Below are 21,039 nucleotides of genomic sequence, written 5' to 3' on the forward strand. Positions count from 1 at the left end.
GTAATGAAGATAAAAGAGTGATCATTAGGAAAGCTACATGACATAGCTAAACGAATTAATTTATATAAAAAAGCAGACACATTTAGTTACATAGTTTGGCATCGTTGGTAATCCAATTAAGACCACACATCACACATAAGCCTAAAAACTATCCTATAGTACCAATACAGCAAATGCACTATCGAGTTTCTGTAACTTATATGAAGTTCCAATATTGCAATAATAAATAAACTTTCAGGGGAAGTAATATAATGCAAAAGCAAAGAGGCGATATATGTTATACTAAAACAACATAACGAATGCTTGTCAGTTTATTAATGCAAATAAATTAATTGTTAAACTATGTATTATTTTTATATTTGTTATAAAAAAGCTTACAATTGGACTAAGAAAATTATATGGGAACCTATTCAAAACACGTCGACTAGACTAAATTTGTATCATTGTTATTTATATATTAGAAATTGACAATAAATAACTGTTCCTTCGATGTCGCCAAAGCCTAAATTTTCATGTGCAACTTTAAAAAATACTTTCTGATCAACGCCGGAGACATTTATTATTTATTAGAAGTCAAAAAAAAAAAAAGTAACTTTAAAAAAATTGAAGTAATTTTTTTTTTCGTTCGCATCTCGTTCTTTGTCGTGGAAGGAACAACAGCGTTTCTGTCGTCGTCCGCTGAAAACCACACTATTTTACAATGCCTGGAACAAAGGATGATGTTGCTGTTGAGTCAGAAACAAAAGAGACCACAGAGCCAATTGTAGCAAAGACAGTTGAAGATGTGAAAGGCAAAGCTGATGAGCAGAGGAACAAACAGAAGAAAACACAAAAACAGAAGATTCAGAAGAAAATACAAATGAAAATGCTAGCTCAGAAGAGACAGAATCAAAAACAGAAGAAACAACAGCAGAAAAGCGATCTGTAGATGAAAAAGAAAGTGAAGATGCAGAAGATCAAAGTCAGAAGAAAAAGGCAAAGACAGACTCAAATGAATCATCGAATGGCACCACAGAAACAACTGAATCTGCTTAGTTCTATTATATATATAATTATTTTTTTCCTTTTCATTTTGAACTTAATCACAAACTTGTAAAAATGTGTTTATCATCATGTTCAGGAGAAAACTGAGATATTTATAGTCAGGGTGTACACTTCATCATGGTTCTCATCATTTGTACTGTTCTTGTAATAAACATCTTGATGTATTTAAAAAAAAAAATAATAAAAAAATAAAGTAACTTTAAAAAATAAGTTAAAATGTGTTGTTTGAAAATAAAAATAAAAACCTTTTATCTGTGAACAAATAATTAGTTTTTTAAAATAATTTAAGTTTGCATGAATACTGGTATATCCACATCAGGAATTTAAAATACCACTTCTGCTTTGATTGATCCTTCTGATCGTTAGATGATGTAGGTAATCAATTAATGATATTTAAAAAAATTGAACGTTGGAAATTAAATTAATCAACTAATTAAAGAAAAGAATCACCTTTAGCGATCCATTGGGCAGACGAAGTAGAGTTCATTTGTTTCTTGACCTCGGCATATGAAGGGAAGGTGTGGTCAGAACTATACTTTACTTTACCCTAAGATAGGCTTGGTTACCATCGGGCCGGCTCGTATTGGAACTCGAGACCTTCGGGTTAGCAGCCCAGCTCTGTAACGCTTAGGCCACGCCGAACAATTCAACTAATTTATATAGTTACAATTGTCCTGACGTGATACATTTTAATCGTTACTAATTGACTTTCTTGTGACTTCATGGTAAGCGGTGACAAGCAGGGCTAGAGGGGGGGGGGGGGTTACTGGGACACCGCAAGGAAATATCCTAGTGGGCAGCCAGGATAAAAATTCCTGGTGGGTCATCAGGAAACCATGCGGGTGGGTCATCAGGAAACCATGCGGGTGGGTCATCAGGAAACCATGCGGGTGGGTCATCAGGAAACCATGCGGGTGGGTCATCAGGAAACCATGCGGGTGGGTCATCAGGAAACCATGCGGGTAAGTCATCAGGAAACCATGCGGGTGGGTCATCAGGAAACCATGCGGGTGGGTCATCAGGAAACCATGCGGGTGGGTCATCAGGAAACCATGCGGGTGGGTCATCAGGAAACCATGCGGGTGGGTCATCAGGAAAACATTAGGGTGGGCCATCTGGAAAACATTACGGTGTACAACCAGGATGCAATAATCGAAGCATTTATAGTCATATAGGCCTTAGTTCTCTGATCTTAATTAACAATCTTTACTTAATTAACCCTTCCGGATATATCGACTTGTTAATGTATTATATTGCAATTTGTAAAGTGACGTAAGACTTTGTAGGCATTGTCCTCAAGATTGTATAAAGAAAATGCACTCTGCAAAATTAAGTCAAGACGGAGCCGCATTTATTTGAAATACCCGTCCTATTGAGCACAGTTTGTTCTTGTAAACATACGTCTCTTATTCTCGCTGATTCCAATATAGAAAAAAAGTTTGTATTTATATATCTATTTTATTTGATCATCATTTTTTTGTGCAACACATACTTTACTTTCTAGGATTGTATCTATAACATTTATCTAACAGTTACGGAGGACCTAGCGTTGCAAATAAATGAATACATCTTTCACATTTTAAACAGCAATATAGTTTAAGATTCAGATCTACGCAATGCATTTAATTGAATACATTTTTTTATAATAACAATGCAACAACTTGCAATAACCAATATATGCGGTTATATAGCTTGAGAGCTATGCTTTCTAGTATATGTTATGTTCTAACATTTCGTATTTAGTCATTCATTATTATAAACTGACGACGTATCAATAATATTTCAAACAACACAAGAACAAGTTTTGTTTGTATTATCTTTTAATACAATATTTCAAATATTTCATTATCGTTTATAGATGACATAATGGAATAATTATGAATAACTATCGATAAATAACAATAACAAAGGATAGAATATTCTGATAATGATGTGCATTCCCATATCGGATGGCGATGAAGACTGTATGTTGGAGATGTGAGTAAAGTCGATGGAGGAAATTGAAGTTGTCTACCCGTATTTGTAAATACATGTTCAGGGGCGTTAACCAGCAGCGGCGGCGGCGGCTTGAGCCTGGAGCAACATAGCGAGGAGCAGCTCCTTCTCCCCACCCTCACTACTGCTGCTACAGCTGCTCTCACTGCTCCCGCTGCTACTGCTGCTGCTACTGCTGCCGTGGTGATGGTGCTCATGCTTGTGGCTGTGGCTGTGACTGTGGCTGTGCTTGTGGGAGCCGGATTCCTTGTGGTGGTGGTGGTGCTTGTGGGAGGAGGATGAGCCCAGGGCCGAGTCCATTATCAGGCAGAGGGTGACCAGCACGGCGAATAGAGCCAGCAGACATTTGGATGAGGCCATCTTGTCAACTGGAACATGTTCAGAATTAAATTAAATAGGTTCATTAATTATGCGATTGATGATTACCCATTACTTTTATCCAGATAAGTTGTTTTTATATTAAAACGAAATATGTAATTACAAATATACATTGAACTTTTAACGTTTAAAATATAAACTTATTTTTTTTGTAAAATAAACAATTGAAAAGTCTTGAGCTAGAAATTGTCTATGTAAAGTTCCTTTATAGAGAGCATTGCGGTCCATGGGGGCAAATGAAGTAGAGTTAATCTATTTCTGTGACATCGTCATATAAAGAGATAGTTTGATCAGAAATTTACTTTCCCTAAAATGGCTAACATTAGCATCATAACTGGGTGGACGTTCTATACACGTGAAACGGATTCGAACTCGAGACTTTCGGGTCTACCGCTAGACCACGCCGTCACATCTTATCTATGTATTGTTATAAAATAAATATTAATATACTTAATTCAGCAAACGGAATCATGATCTCTGTTTATTTCATCTATTTTTATATCAAACAGTCGGTTCAAATATAAACTTAAAACATGCCAGTTTTTACTTGGAAAAAGTAAATTCCAAAAAAAAAAAAATTAGCTTAAATGTTGTCGTGTTACACTTACTTGCTGAAGACCAGTCAATGTTGGTAGCTGTCTGTGTACATTACTCAAGCTTATATAGCCTGGTGTAACAGACAAGTTAGCGGTACTTTTAATGTGGGGATCTGAGTTTTTGAATCGTTGAGTCAGAGAGATTAATGCGATCAGTAATTCTTTAAAACGTTAGGGATAGAATGCCTGAGTTTCAACATGGGTGAATTTTTTTTTCTAAAAGTCACGAATGTTTTCATACTTTTGTCATTATAATGCTGGCAACACGAATAGGGCTGGTAAGTAGGTCACCAACCAGTTCTATGGCTCCTGCAGGTTTTATTGAGCCGTAGAACTTGTTGGTGACCTACTTACCAGCTCTATTAGATCAAGGCCTACAGTACCTGACCTAATACTAAGGTATTCACCTGAGAAACGAAAGCATTACGGGACTATCCAGGCCTTATACACAACTATGCCGCATCAAACTTTCACGAATGCTCGCAGGTGAGCGAAACATCTCACATATCGTGACGTGTCACAATGAGTTACATTACCTGTGTTACCTGCTCGTGACGTCATTCCCCCACTCAGCGTACTGACCATCAGGGCTCTCCTGGCTATTGTGACTTGACCGCGGTATTTTTTCAACCAGGCACGAAGATCTGTTTCTACGTCTGCAATTGTTTAGTTCAGTAAAATAGTCTGCTACTATACAGCAGAAGACTCTTAAAAAGCATCGCATCTAAATTGGTGCATGCTCAGGTAATTTTAAAGAGGTACGTGGTTGGGTAATTAAAAAAATGTTTCTTAAATTCAATATATGCGACTATGTACCAAATACAAAATCCTGACGTGTCTTACATTATTAAAAATCACGTTTCATTCTCTCTCTGTTACTGTTCTTCTAATGAAATACCTGCGCATGTCCTTCTATGTCAGGCAGGGCTAGATTAAAGTCACGTGATCAAACAATAACTAGAACCTATCGAAAACTCTACTGCACCAGACTATATAAGCTCTTGTCGAGATAGCAGAAGTTGGACACTCACTCCTGCTCAACATCGCCAGTAAGTTTGAGAACTTTATTTAGTCTAATTACTTCTAATTAATTATTAATTTGGGAATAAAATGTTAAAGTACATTTTTAAATAACAAGGATGTAAGTCAGATAACAGTGTAACGAAATATCGATGAGCGAGACTGAAGTAAATATTCATCTAATCATCAGTTAAAGTACTTTAAAATCTAGTCATATACATTTGTTTGCTTAAAAAATTATTAAAAACAACATTCTTTGAAACATGGTAACAGATACAGTCCTAGCATTTCTTGAAAAAATGTAAAGCATAAAATTGATCTCAAAGCATACGCTTACAGTAAAGAATGTAGATACAAATATAAATGAAAAATTAAAGGAAATGATTAATATTAAAGTGTCCTAACATTGTTTGGAACTAAAGGTTTACCTATAGAGAAATACGTCATATTTTCTCTAAACTACAAAACTACATTAAATGTTATTTCCTGACTTAGAAACACTATACCAACATCACTTCATGTCCCATAAGATTTGTTTTAATGTACTGTCGGTAATTAAAACACTCATGTGAATGAATGAAAGATTTTTTGGTAAAGTATTCTGTTATTCATATAACACTTTTTAATAACATTGTAAAATTAAATTTATAATTAAAACATATCCGTAATTAAATATCTGCATTGTGGTCATGATAAAAACTAGAAAAAAAACAAATGGAATACAAAACATCTCTAAGTCTCTAAGGAAAACAAGAGTCGACAAAATTAGAAAAATATATGTAAATTTTAATCCAAAGCCAAGGATTCTAATTATTATCAATTTTTAATTACGTTTATCTAAATGGTTTGATGTAGCCTACTCATTGATTAGATTATAATAAGTTCTCGTTATTATTTGGTGACATGCATTTTAAAACCGAAACCGAAGAGCATTTAAAAATACTACTTATGAAAAAATAACACGAAACACGTTAAATACTAGATTCATAGTTTCGTTAAAGTTAGCGCCATAAAATAATAATACAATGGCATAGACCACATTTCTTAAGATAGGATATTATAATTACAAATATAGCCTATTTAAACTATTAAATTCGAACTAAAATAAGTAACCCATGATATTTGTTTCGTTTATTTCTTAATTTGAATAAAACAACCAAATTGAAATTACGAGAAAATCTACTTTTATTTTCATTTTCATTCGTTTTACAATTTAATATGTTTGCCCTTCATCACGATGTAATTTAATGTATTTCACAAGGGCTGCACATTATTTTAAGAATATTTTTTTTTAATTAATAAAAAAAAACCAAACGTTTTTAAGTTATGTTCTCACAAAAAAACAAACAAATACCTTTTTGATTAGAAAGTACATCGCATTATGAAGCTAATCAAATCTGAACTTTTTCAGACGACAACATGACGTCATCCAAGAATCTGATCACCCTCTTCGCCGTTCTGGCCGCCATTTTCCTCGTGATGGACCTGGCCGCCGCCCACTCCAGCAAACACCACCACCACCACCACCACAAGGTGGAGGCCTCCCACAAGCACAAACACGACCACAGCCACAGCCACAAGCACGAGCACCACCACCACGAGAGCAGCAGCAGCAGCAGTGGCAGCAGTGGTAGCAGCTCCAGCAGCTGTAGCTCTGAGAGCGAGGGCGGCGAGAAGGAGCTGCTCCTGGCTATGCTTCTCCAGGCTCAAGCCGCCGCCGCCGCCGCTGGTTAACTCCCTTGAACATATATTTACTAATACGAAGAGACAACTTCAATTTTATCCCACTTGTTACCACATCATAAAATTATATTTATATTGTTTCATGTTGTTATCAATTTTCATTATATGTTTTCATTAGCGCATCACAAGCTTATACGTTGCTTCATTTCGGTATGAACTAGTATCCTATGTTTTCAAACAATATCCACGAGTAATATGTTAAAGTAGGTATAAAGATAATAAAAACATGACTATACCCAAATTAGTTTTATTTTGGTCATCTAATATATTCACTGTCATAATAATAATAATAATAAAGAATTTTACTCTCTTATTTTTACAATAAATTCCTGTTTAATGATAAGTGGATAAAAGCGTTGGATGTGAATCCATGGAGAAAATCCACTCCATCCTTGCAATTATGTGAACACACATCAAGAAGGATGATTTTTTTTTATTTAAACAACAACTTGAAGGTGCTTGTAAAAAAATCTACAACATGTAAATTTAACAAAAAATGGATATAATCAGATAATTCTAACTTTGATAAGAAATTAAAGCAGGAATCTAGTATTGTGTCAAATATATACCCTTTAAACCAGGTAAAATAAATTCACCAACTCGAGTTTTGTCAAACTTTAAAGCTTAAACTTGCATTTTAACAAATCGAACATCCTAATGGAATACTAAGGCAATATAGACGAGTCATAGCTATACAAATTATTTGACTCTGTGGAGGATGACTGAGGAATTAAACGGTGAATCTAAGTGTGGTTGGGGAACTCTCGAGCAGAAGCGTAGCGAGGGGCGGGGGGGGGGGGGGCGGTGCGGACCGCACCGGGTGACACCATTTAGGGGGGTTACACCAAGGCAAAAAATAGCAAAATATATAGAGAAAAACTTGACGGGGGGTGCAAATCGAAAGTTTGAGGGTGGGGGGGGGGGTGCAAACCGAAAACTTGAGGTGGGGGGGGGTGCAAATAGAAAGTTTGAGGGAGGGTGCAAATAAAAAATTTGAAAGTTTGTCCCCGGGAAGGGTCGCTACGCCTCTGGAGGGTGACACCATTAAGTCCCGCACCGGGTGACACCCGACCTCGCTACGCCACTGCTCTTGAGGACTAATTTAGCCGAGTTGCTTTTTTCATGAGTCTATGTCGTAGTAAAAACACAGCAGTCAACTATGTTTATTCACTCCATGCAGTTGAAAACACGCTTTATTAGAATTAAAACACGCTAAACAATTATAATCCCCCACTGTTCGTTAGTAAACCTACTTTGTTAGATAACCTCAAGCTAAGCTGTTATAATACCACTCTTTTCATTGGTAGATCCATTTTGTTAGATAACCTCAAGCTAAGCAGTAATAATCCCACGGTATAAAGTAGTAAACTCACTCTGTCCGGTGGTATAACAACCATGTCAACAGGACAAAAACCACCCCACCCCGAGGTAACATGACCTCCGAGCTGTATCTATAAATAAATCGAGTCCTTGAAATAAGTGATGCTCTTTGAACATTAAGTTTTAAGTTTCTAATACCTTTAACAACGGAACGATCTGCAGTTTATGCATACAATTAATATAGTTTCATTTTTTTTTTTTGCTTCAGACACGTAATTTATAGCGTCAGTTGTGTGTTCGCTTTAGCATTACAGTTTTCATCATCGGCTTATGAGGACTGATACAGATTTACAATAGTATATTTCTTTCTTACTTGTAGCCTGCTTTCATTCATTTAAGATGGTTTACTTATAGATAGATCTAATACAAAACGTCTAAATATAAAGATTTTTTTTTAATTAAAAACAAAAAAACCAACCTGAAACTGAAAATGCAAATGTGTAATTAAATGATGATTCCATGGAATTTTTATTTTCTCGGCCTGGTGGGCTGAGGGGACGGGGACGGGGACGGGGACGGGGGGGGGGTGGAATTTGGGTTTTTAAGTAGAGCTGAAAAAAAACATGGGATTTCCGAGAATTAAAATGATACAAATTTTAAGCAATCGGAAAAGTTATGTTATTACAATGAGACACATCAAAGCAAACATTCTTCCCTTTCAAACATCTATATCTATAGGGCCTACAGTCCTCAAACAGTTTTTTTTTATTAATTCAATGGTTTTAAACATTTAAATCAATAATAATAATATATTTGATAGATTTCACACAGCATCAAAGACATGAACAATGAACATCAATTGCATATATAATAATCAAAGGGAGAAAATAAAATGGCATAAGAACTAGACTAAAATAAGGCGTGCAAACTAGGTTTCTCTTGACTGCTAAGTTTACTGTGCTGCGGAGTCAAAAGTTCACATTGTAGCCAACCATGGACAGAAATAGAAACGACCGTGGGAGAAGTGTCTCTGTAATACACATACTATCATTCTATCTATCATTCCAAAACTTTCCTTGACATAAAGTTGACCCTTGGCAATGAGGGCACGCTACCTTGAAATATCCGCCAGTCCGGTTGAGTGGGGGGGGGGGGGGGGGGGGAGTGTGTGAGTGTATGTGTGTGGGGGGGGGGGTTGAGGTGTGTATCTCTTTCTACCGTTCAGGTTGTGCACTTTAAAAACCTGGGAAACAGAAGACTTCTAATGTTAATTTACTTGGGGGCTGATCGAGTGATGTTTGGCTTGCGACTCTAAATTAAAATTAATACTTTAGTTATTTCTTTCCTGTACATTGCTTTTTTCTCAGTTAAGTGAGAGTTCGCAGTCTATGTCTTAGATTTGCTTGAACATATATTTGTCACAATTTAGTTTCAAGGAATTCATTTTTTTAAGTAAATTTACTTTCTTTGGTCATTGTTTTTAATAATGGATTGCTACTATTTATTTTGCTATTCTATGAACAAGCGTCTTGGTTTATGTTGTAATACATGTTTTATATATGATATACTTTTGTAAAAACAAACAAAAACATTCTACACCGCTTTACAAAATTATATTTAATTCAACTATAAGTAATTATATTCTTGAATTATATAAGATTGTTAATTTTTTATTAAATAGTATAGAAAATAATATTAAAGATGGTTTATTATTTCCCTTACTTCTAAATAATAGCCGCTTACACAACAAAACCGCAAACACTTTTTACGTTTCGCGGGGAAGGGGGTGGGAGCATCCAACCTGTTAATGTCCACTGTTACGTCACTGAATTTGTCCTGTGTAAGACACGGATGAAGTAGAGTTCATTTATTTCAAGTTCCTCAACATACTAAGGGGAAGTGTATGTTTCTTGTGTAAGACTTTGGCCCGCTGGCATAATCTTTTCTCAACACAACACATGGGGCAGATGAAGTAGAGTTCATTTATTTCAATGACCTCAAAATTCAAGTCGATAGTGTAGACAGTACTACACCTTAGTTTTCCTAACGAGAATCAGGTACCCATTAGAGCTGGGTGGACTCATTGACGTTCTACTAACCCACGGGTTCCCAACCTGGGGGTCGCGACCCCCCTGGGGGTCGCGAAGGTCTTTCTGGGGGGTCGCCAACTGGCATACTAAACCTTAGTAATTTGAAACAAAACATAAATATTTAGAAGAATTTTTTGAAATTCGGCTTCATTAACATCACTGGAAATGTAATTGAGAAGAAACAAAGCGCACTGTACAAAGTTGTTCTCAGTCACGAATCTATGAATTCTTCAAAACTAAACGGCATTTGAGACGAGTCATTCGGAACACACCAACAAATATATGGAGTTCTTTCGTCGGTAAGAAGCTAGTTGCAAACGTCAGAGACTTGATCGAACAGGAAGTTTTCACCAGCATTAGTGCAAGCATCAAATGAAGTCGCGATAGACAATGCCAAGAAGCAAAAAAAAAAAAAAAAAAAAAAAAAACAATAGGAGAAAATCTCATCAAACGCTGCATGTACGTAAATGTTAAATAACACATTTTTTATCGAAATTAAACTTTCACCATTGTTTGCTTTTCAAGTTGATAAATCAACAGACGTGAGTTTGTGTTCGCAGTTGCTGGTCTGTGTCTATATTCATGCGGATGATAGCAAAGAAGAGTTGCTCTTTTGTGAAGATAGCATGGGGAAAATAAATACCTTTTTTGAAATTGGATGATTAAAATGGGTTAGAACGGCTGTGGGGGTTTGTACGGATGGTGCGCCATCTATGTTTTGCTCAAAATCGGGCTTTCAGAAAACAGAAAAGACTTAGCTCCCTAACCACTGCCCTAACCAATCGACATCAAGATTCCATTGCTAGTACAAGTCGTAAATTATATAAAATCTGGAGCCTTCAATGAACTGAGCAAAAACATTAATATAGATCACGAGGTTCTGCTCTTCTACACTACAGTACGCTGGCTGTCAAACGAAATGTTGTAAATTGTGTTTTTGAATTGAAATCTGAATTCAAATTGTTCTTGGAAGTGCAAAGGAAACAAGACTTTTTGGTATACATAAAACGACATAGAGTGGTTGGAGAGAGTATCATACCTAGCAGATATGTTCGAACATCAAGATAAGCTTAACCTGAAGCTTCAGGAAAAATGAACGAATATTACAACTTTCCATGATAATCTCGGGGCATTTTTATCAAAGCTGCAAAATCGATAAAGAAAATAAATCTTGGAAATATTGTAAATTTGATAAACTCTGCGGTGTGGTAGTTGAATCTAATTGTGAGATAATTAAAATTTTGAAAGAAGCAATTTCTGGGCATCTTGAATCTCTTGAAAACGAACTGCATCGCTATTTCTCTGAGCTGAAAAAAGAAGAATCCGCATTTACACATTACCCATTCTCTTCTTCCCTTGATGTTGCCACCATTCCCGATGAATTACAAGATTAATTCTTTGATTTGCAGAATGATTTCGAGTAAGATGAAAAACTGCAGACACAATTTTGGTGTAGTATTCACCATTCATACCCAAACGTAAAATTGATTGACTTTTCGAGAATATATTTTTAACACATTCTTCGATTAAAAACAAAATTAAGATAATTATAATGACATAGGTTGGCGTTAACATAAAAATTTTAAAATTAAAAACTTAACCACGAAGGTTTAGTGAATAGTATGTAATTTTACTCATGCTATTAAAATAGTTATCAAGAGTAGTTCATATTGAAAATCTAATATACAATCTTATTTTAGTGCTTATTAATTTCCATACTAATTTCGGCTTTTTAATTCTATGGGGGTCGCGGGTCACTTACTTTTTATAAAAGGGGGTTGCCACTCAAAAAAGGTTGGGAACCACTGTACTAACCAGAACTATTGCTCGACCACTACGTCCCTGTTTGATGCAACGTTTTATCTTCAACATAAAACAAATAAGCAAAATCAATATTTAATGGCAATCTAGCGTTAGTTATGTTCACTAGTTTATTTTTATTTATTTATTTTTTTAACAATTATCTATAATACAACTTTAAATTCGAAAACAGAAAATAAATCACATTATCCTTTACTTAAATTTAACAATGAAATACGTATCCCGTCAATATGTGAAAAGGCAAGCTCTTATGATTTTATTTACCTATATTTTCTGTGAATTTATGCTGGTTTGTTAAAAAAAAAATATTTAACCGTCTTTTATTTTAAATCTTTTATTTACCTATTTTAGTTTCTCGTGTAAACAGTAAACAGGAATTATTGTAATCCTGCCTGAATAATTAACATATATTTTGATAGTGTTCGCCGCTTTAAGTCTCCATACTTCTTTTACTGTAGTAGTATGACAAGTCTAAATCGAGACTTTGAAAAAAATCGTAACGTTTCACAAACTTTACCGCGAAAACCTGCGTACGTTTGAAAGGTAAGGCCACCCCCTCCCAGTGTATTACTGTTCAAGGGCTCCCGGCTGATGTGTTACGCCACTGATGCTATCATGTATATATCCGCTTTAATACTAGAACAACATGAGGAGAGCTCAACAACACAATAACAAAATGACACAATGTCACAATCATTCCTGACACACTTAATCCTGACACAATCATTACTGACTGACACATGCATTCATGAATGACACAATCATTCCAGACTGACACGATCATTCCTGACTGACACAATCATTCCTGACTGACACAATCATTCCTGACTGACACAATCATTCCTGACTGACACAATCGTTCCAGGCTGTCACAATCATTACTGGCTGCCACCATTATTTATGACACACTCATTACTGACACAATCTTTCCTGACTGACACATTCTTTCCTGACTGACACAATCTTTCCTGCCTGACACAATCATTACTGACTGACACATGCATTCTTGAAAGACACAATCATTCTTGATTGACACAATCATTTCTGTTTGGCACAATCATTCCTGACTGAGACAATTATTTCTGACACAGGCATTCCTGGCTGACACAATCATCCCTGTCTCTATTGTCTGTTTGTCATCAACTCAACACATCATTTAAAGACTACCAGCAAACATGCAACTACACCACGTTTCATCTGTTTACCCACACAGTAACACATCACATAAATACACATTCGCTGAACTACACACCTTAACAAATTCTGATACATACACTGCACACCTATACATCAACAGGACATTTTGCACATAAATACGTTCAGCACAAAGACACATTCACACAAATACACATTCACACAAAGACACATTCACACAAATACACTTCAACATAACTACACATTCACACAAATACACTTTAACACAACTACACATTCACATAACTACACATTCACACAAATACACTTTAACGCAAATACACATTCACACAAATACATTTTGACACAACTACACATTCACACAAATACACATTCACACAATTACACATCAATACAACTACACATTTGCACAATTACTAATTTTGACAACTACACAATCAAACAAATATACATTCACACATCTACATATCAACACAACTAAATACAATCACAACTGCACATTCCCACAATTACAACTTTGCACAACTACTCACTTACACTACTACACATCAACACGAAAACACATTCACACAACATCTCATCCACACCACACCTCCATACAACAACTCAACCCCAACAACACATCAACACTAATGCTCCCCACAGAAATACACATCCACACTTCATACCCCCACACAACTACTCTCCCACAATACTATATAATCACACAACAACATCAATTCCCCACACACAAATCATCTACCCCGCACATCTAATCAACACACTCACTGTCTACAACCCCTGCCTTCGCCAACCATCATGTCTCGACTACACGTTTTCACCACAATAAACGTCACATTCATTGTTATATACCTCGCTATACAGCCACGCTTGCCCTACCTGTAATATAATGCTACTGCTTGTAGCAATACGTGACGAAATAAAGTATATTTCTACATTATACTTTTAATGAAAAGTATACTTTAAAGTGCCGGATTCTGCGTGATTTCTCAATAATAAAAAAATTACTTTTTTTAAAAGAATTTCCAGAAACAAGTCGTCTTTAAGATAAGGTACCTAGAAACGTAACTTGTCTGATGTCGATTTTGTGGAGTTTAAATTGTGGTGTCACGATTTCAACAGCTACTGTCTATATAAACCAGTTTGGTGGACATAATCAGACATCTTCAGCTATAGGAAAACTGCAAGTAAGTTGGAGGATTTTTATATTTTTTAACGAGTGTTTAAAGTAATTTTTTTGCAACCGCTTATCATTTTAATGTGAGTAGTACTAGTAAGTGTTAAGCTAATTCTAGTGTTAGTGTTACATTTTCGTGTTCATTTTTTACCAGCTTATTTCGCTTATATAATAATAGAACTTTTCAGTAGGCAGTTAAGAAAAATTACGTTCCATTTTTAAACCTCAAGGTCGATAGGGACAAGTGAAGTAGAGTTTAATGGTATCATAGACATATGTGACATAGACATATAAAGGGATAGTGTGGTCAGCACTAAACCCAGCCGCCATTACTTTCCCTAACGTGAGTTAGGTAACCACCATAGCTTGACTATAGGCAGCACTAAAGAATGATCATGTGAGTTATATTTAGAACACGGATACAGTATACACTTATTAATAGAGTAGCCTATACATGCATATGTTATGAATGTTATAGGTCTATGGAATAAATAGAAGGGCTAAATACAATCAGCTTCTATAAGAAACGGATTCGGTTTCTAGGATAGTTATCTTAAATATGTTTTTATTTTCTATCGAAACTAACATTAAATGTAAATATACATCTAATATAGGCATTCTTTATCAGTGTTTTAACGAATATTTTCCTCATACAATATACGTATATATTTGTAGTATTTATATTTTTGTAATTATTCTATTATCTCTGAGATAATGTTTAAAAATAGTATTTGAAGGCAGGCAGTTGTTAGAAAATAGTAGTACCATGACAAACGCCTCTTACAAGAGAGTTCCCAACTACTAGATCTAATCTTATACACCCACTGTCGTTATAATAATTTAATTTTTATTCGTTAACATTGCATTTTAGTGACACGCGTATTTTGTGCATTCCCCAGTTGCAGAAATGGCGTCTTCAAGACGACTGACAACCTTGCTTGTACTTCTAGTCACGGTGTGTGTATTGATTGACGTGGCCGTCTGCTCCTCCAGTAGTAGCAGCAGCAGTAGCAGCAAGAGCAGTAGCAGCAGTAGCAGCTGCTGCGAGAGCTCAGACAGCGGGGAAGAAGAGCTGCTACTCGCTATGCTGTTGGCACAGGCTGCAGCAGCCGCCGCGGCCGGTTAATTCCCCTGATGAGCTGGAAACAAAATAGAGTTGCCGCCCTTGTTATAAAAAATTATATTGATAAAAGTATGTTGTTCTTTGTTATGGTATTGTTACACAATGTTTTCAAAATAAAAATTCTACGATTGATAATTTCGATCAAATATTCATCATGAAATGCTAATAAAACTCTCATTTATACTTCAATTAAGCGTTTAACATCTTTTTTTGCTATACTGGTTTTTACATTTGTCCCATTCGGGCAAGTGTCCATTACGGCATTTGTCGTAGACACAAATGGGTCAATATATGTACATGATGTAACCATAAACACAACCACATATATAAATAAAACGTAAATAATGTGTAATATTAACACATCAAAAAACAAACTTACATGATCAAACATTAAATTATTTGTCTCAAATGGCGTAAAGAGAAACCCATAGCAATTTTAAAAAGTATTATTTTGCTTTAGTAATTATGTTATTTTACATGAGACAGTCACGTTATGACTATAATACAGCAACTGGACTAAATAATTAGCTAAGTAAGTAAATCAGCACCGCTCAGCTATAAGCAACACGTGAAGTGTGTACATCAGTATTGTGACACATCACGACCTAACTCCATGTTGTATGTGTAAAGGTGAAACACGTTTATCTAGTCAATCACTTACGTTCTGTGTACATATCTCTCTTAACAGCATCAATTAATTCTTCTAATAAATAATTGTAGTTAAACCATGAGGTCTTGTCTTTTAAGTTGAAATCGTAACCACAGTAAAAATAATGAGCTACAATTCGTGTTCGCGAAAAACATACAATGTATTGTTTTCTTATATAAATACAGTTACATTTAAAAGAAATCAACACAATAGTGCATGAATTATCAACGTTTATTTTTTTATAGCAGCAATTCTACATTCTCCAATAATCGCAATTTTTACATTTATATAATTTAAAAACTCAAAATAGTTTTTGAAGATAAAGCATACATGAAACATTCCTTATGCATCAAACATTAATTTTAATTTGTTTTTAAATGTACGTTAATTAGATTTATACAATATTGGCTTTTGGGAGCAATTTATGGTATTTATTATAATTTTTAAACATACATTTAATAATGGCCGCCAAATACAGCTCTCTAGAGTTTTCTGGATGTGTATTTACATGAAGCTAAGATAATGTTATCAAACGTTCATTGGTATGAGTACGAATTTATGTTTTGTATGAGTATGACCAATAATTCGTATATACATAAAACGCTGTTTGGTATGTTTTATGCAATGCTTATGGACTTACAGCAATGATAATAGTTCAATGAAAAAATGGCTGGTATCGGTGTGTGCATAATGCACAGGTTTTTTAAATATCTGGCTTAAAGATTTGAAACAATGATTGGTTCAATATTTTACAGATTTATTGTGATCAATAATTATCGATCTAAAACATATAGTATATTTAATGCACTTTTTACTCAATAGCCGTGTAACTGATTTTGGATTAAAATTGGATGACAATTATTGTCTAGTACAACCAATGGTACAGTTTTTTGTGTGATGATTACAGACAGTAATTATAAATGCGTTTAAAACAATGATTTTGATCTATGTCTGGTGTTTTGCATAGATCGAAAATTATCATCTATATAAAGCAGCTAATGGTAAATGTTACGAAGAAGATCTTTGTTTTGACATGAATGATGGTAGCCGAGTTGTAAACATGGTATAGTACAACAATCAATTATTATTATTATTATTATTATTATTATTATTATTATTATTATTATTATGAATTATGTGCAGCTGTGGCGAGATTCAGTAGTATGACAGTAGAGAATGTAGTACAATCGTGTAAAGTAATGTACCAATTATTAAAGTGATGAATGAAGTCAATGGTTTCGAATGGCTCTGTATAATGTTTAGAGAATTATTGACAACTATGATAAAAGTGATAATTGGAATAAAATAGTTGCTCTCAGCTAGCGATGATTGTGAAATGCTTTTGCAATGATTGAAGTAATGATTGTGGCGATGATTAAAGTTTACCAGTTGCTGCAAACGAGCGGATATATGTGAAAGGTCTTGGATACATGATTGAAGCAATTATTGAATTCAATGTTTAAAGTAATGGTTGGAGTCAACGATTGACGTAATGATTGGGGTTAAGCTATTGATGATTGTGAATTGCTTGGAGCAGTGATTAAAGCAATGATGTAAGTGATGATTCAAGTTAACCAGTTGTGAGCCTAAGTTGATTGTGAAAGACTTGTAGCGAGGATTAGTGCAATGATTGTAGCTATGATTAAAGTTTACCAGTTCCTTCTGTTGGCTAGCTCTGAACGAAAAAGCATGGGTAAAGATTGAAGGAATGATCGGAGTTAAGATATTAATGATTGTGAATTGCTTGGGGCAATGATTGAAGCAATGGTGGAAACGATGATTATAGTTTAACAGCTGCTGTTAGCTAGCGATGATTGTTTAATGCTTGGAGCAATGATTGAGCATGAAGTTACCATGTAGATGAACGATGAATGTAAAAGGGCATGGATAAGTGATTGAAGTGATTGATAAGTTGATTGAAACGTTGATTGACGCGATGATTGAAGAGGTGGTCGTAGCTAACCAGCTGACGTCAATTAACAATGATAGTAAAATACTTTGTGCAATGATTGAAACAATGATTGTGAAAGGCTTCTTGTAGTGATGTGAGCAATGGTGCAAGCGAAGTTTGGAATCAACAAGTTGCTGTCGATTGACAATACATGTAAAGCCGCTTAGAAAATATTTGAAGCATTGATTAAAATGGATAATGAAAGCAATACTACAAGTAATGATTGGAGCAATGAATGAAGGTATGTTAGAAGCGATGTTTGATGTAGATGATTGAAACAATGATTGAGGTCATGATTGGAGTTAACAAGCACTTTCAACTAACGATGCATGCAAATGGGCTTGTAAGCTTAATTAAGGCAACGATCAAAGTATATGATTGAAGGAATGATTGAAGTTATGATAGGTGTTAGCCAGCATCTATCAACTGATGATGAACGTAAATGGGTTTGTAAATATGATTGAAGCAATGATTGGAGTCGATGGTTGAATCAATGATTGAAGTGATGCATGGAGTCAATGATTGAAACAGTTATTGGAATCGATGATTGAAGCGCTGATTGAAGAGATGATTAAATCAATGCTTGAAGCAATGATTTGAGTGAATGATCGGAGCGATTATTGATGCGATGGTTAAAGCAATGATCGAAGCAATGATTGAAGCGATGATTGGAGTCGATGAATGAAGCGACGATTGACGCAATGATTGAAGCAATGAATGAATTCAATGATTGATGCGATGATTGAAACGATGATTGAAGCGATGATTGGAGTTAGCCAGCTGCGGCCTGCTGTTGAGCGAGCAGCATGGCAAGCAACAGCTCCTTCTCACCGCTCCCACTCCCAGAGCTGCAGCTGCTACTACTGCTGGAGCTGCTATGGTGATGGCTGTGGTGGTGGTGGCTGTGGCTGTGGCTGTGTTTATGGCTGTGGCTGTGCTTGTGTGAGGCGGACACCTTGTGATGGTGATGGTGGTGATGGTGGTGGGAGTGTCCAGTAGCCAGGTCCATCACTAGGAGTACAGTGGTCAAGATGGTAAACACAACCACAACTCTGCGAGAAGGTGCCATTCTGGAAGTTAAAAACAGAATCGGCGTTAACAATTTTGACGTGCATACTTTTTGACAAGATTAAGCGTTTCAAATAAAAACACTATACTATTTAAAATGATGTAACCATGCCGCTATTACTTTCAATCAAGAAGTTGAATTACCGTTTACTCGTCAATTTCACCAAGGAATAAATAAGCTTTATATTAACTGTCGTTTAAGACTTGTTCATTAAATGTGTCGTCAGCTCAAAGCGCTGAATTCTTCGTTTTATACAACTCACGTTCATTGTGTAATCTAAGCTGGGTGAACTCATGGGGGGGGGGGGGGGCAGCTCATAGACAAGAACATATGAAACGAGATCCCAAAATTTTGGTCCGCTATCGAAATCAAATAGGCTACCACTCGACCATATCATCTTACTTTAAATTGTGTTCATACTATTCATACGGATTTTGTTGTAATTGGTATAACAGAGGGCTTATTTTAATTAAACAAGGACTTCATTAATTTACTCGGTCAAAAAAAAAACAGGCCGGCATCTACAATATTTATTAAAGAAAAAAAAACTTGTTGACTCGAAAAGATGATAAACGATTTGGGAAAACTTAAAAAATCAGCCAAAAACAAAATGCAGGTCGGTAAATTCGGTTCCATATAAAGGGAGACAACTACAAAACTATTTCCAACCGTTTTAAAACTATATACTGATGTATAAATAACGCATAACAAAACATGTATAATAAAGTTTAATATAGCATAATAGTTATCATATAAAATTGAATAAACAGTATTTCGTACAACTTTTAAAAATTTAATATATTTCAATTAATATTAACACTGCATGTTTACAAAAAAAATTTCAATTAAACAGTATTTTCTATCGATTTAAAAAATAAAAAACGTTGCTATTAAATATTGTTACTGCAACTTCCAAATGATTTTTCTTTTAATTTCTAAATTATTGTTAACAAATCGCACACACAGCAATCTGTCCGTCAAACCCTCCCCTCCCTCCTCCCTCCCCCCCCCCCCACCCACACACACTATAAATGGTAACACCTCAGCAGTCAGATAACACAGCACATATTTTGACGCTTGGCTTGCCTTAAAAACACGCAGACACCCTCTCCACGCCTCGTCAGACACATCTACCCACTCCCCCCTCTCCCCCTCTATCCACTTACCCTCAGACATGAAAACACCACTTTCCCTTTAACTATTCCAACGACCCCACCACCCACCCCAACATCAATTTCGAATATCTATTCATTTACTTATTTAAAGTTCTAAATCTTGTTTCTTTCCCCTCATCTTTCACACAGCAACCTTTTGAAAACTCAATGTGACCAGTACATAAATAAACACTCTTTTAACTAGTCAACTTAATTTGTTTCCCTACATAGAAAATGCTTCACTGTCCCATTGACCCTCTCTGAAAAATTTCCATTCCTCTCCCCACCCAGACTTCTGACACTTTTATTTGACCTTCACCCCTTTTACTGTCATCCTTTGTAATTTTTTTTTTTATAATCATATACATGACATCATGTAAATATTCATTATGTACATGTTCAAAACCTTTCGTTTTCATTTGAAACTATGTAAAAAAATTGATGTTGATGTACTTGTTTTAATTGCAAATAAAAGTATTAAAAAAAAATTGTTAACAAAATTTCTTCATTTTAATAAGGGCATAGAGTTCATTAAAAATGTATTAACTACTATACAAAAGGTATTGAAATAAAACAATTGAAACTAAGTTTTCATACCACGAACAAACTTCCGATATCATGAAAAGTTGCATTCCACCGTCTAATCTAAATCAAACTAATATCATTGTGTACATTTAAATAGGAAACTGATTATCCGTCACCCATTCCAGGTATTCATGCTCGATTCTCTGCCCTCCCGACTCATCTAAATTCA

General features: G+C 35.2%; 1 protein-coding gene across 1 annotated transcript; it reads left to right on the plus strand.

Annotated features, from left to right (window-relative positions):
- The first annotated feature begins 5,040 nt into the window (after positions 1 to 5,040).
- LOC131952025 (putative uncharacterized protein DDB_G0287191) lies at positions 5,041 to 6,918 on the plus strand. The gene is made up of 2 exons (XM_059314490.1): positions 5,041 to 5,062; positions 6,445 to 6,918. Exon 2 carries the CDS (start codon positions 6,453 to 6,455, stop codon positions 6,765 to 6,767), a length of 315 nt encoding a protein of 104 aa, XP_059170473.1. The 5' UTR covers positions 5,041 to 5,062; positions 6,445 to 6,452; the 3' UTR covers positions 6,768 to 6,918.
- The last annotated feature ends 14,121 nt before the right edge of the window (positions 6,919 to 21,039 follow it).

The sequence above is a fragment of the Physella acuta genome, unplaced genomic scaffold (genome assembly GCF_028476545.2).
Source record: "Physella acuta isolate Inbredline_101_S28 unplaced genomic scaffold, ASM2847654v3 ptg000845l, whole genome shotgun sequence".
NCBI classification, from domain to species: Eukaryota; Metazoa; Mollusca; class Gastropoda; family Physidae; genus Physella; species Physella acuta.

What these genes read in the sequence shown, in the direction of transcription:
- LOC131952025 (XM_059314490.1), top strand. Translation starts at nt 6,453, where the DNA reads ATGACGTCATCCAAGAATCTGATCACCCTCTTCGCCGTTCTGGCCGCC.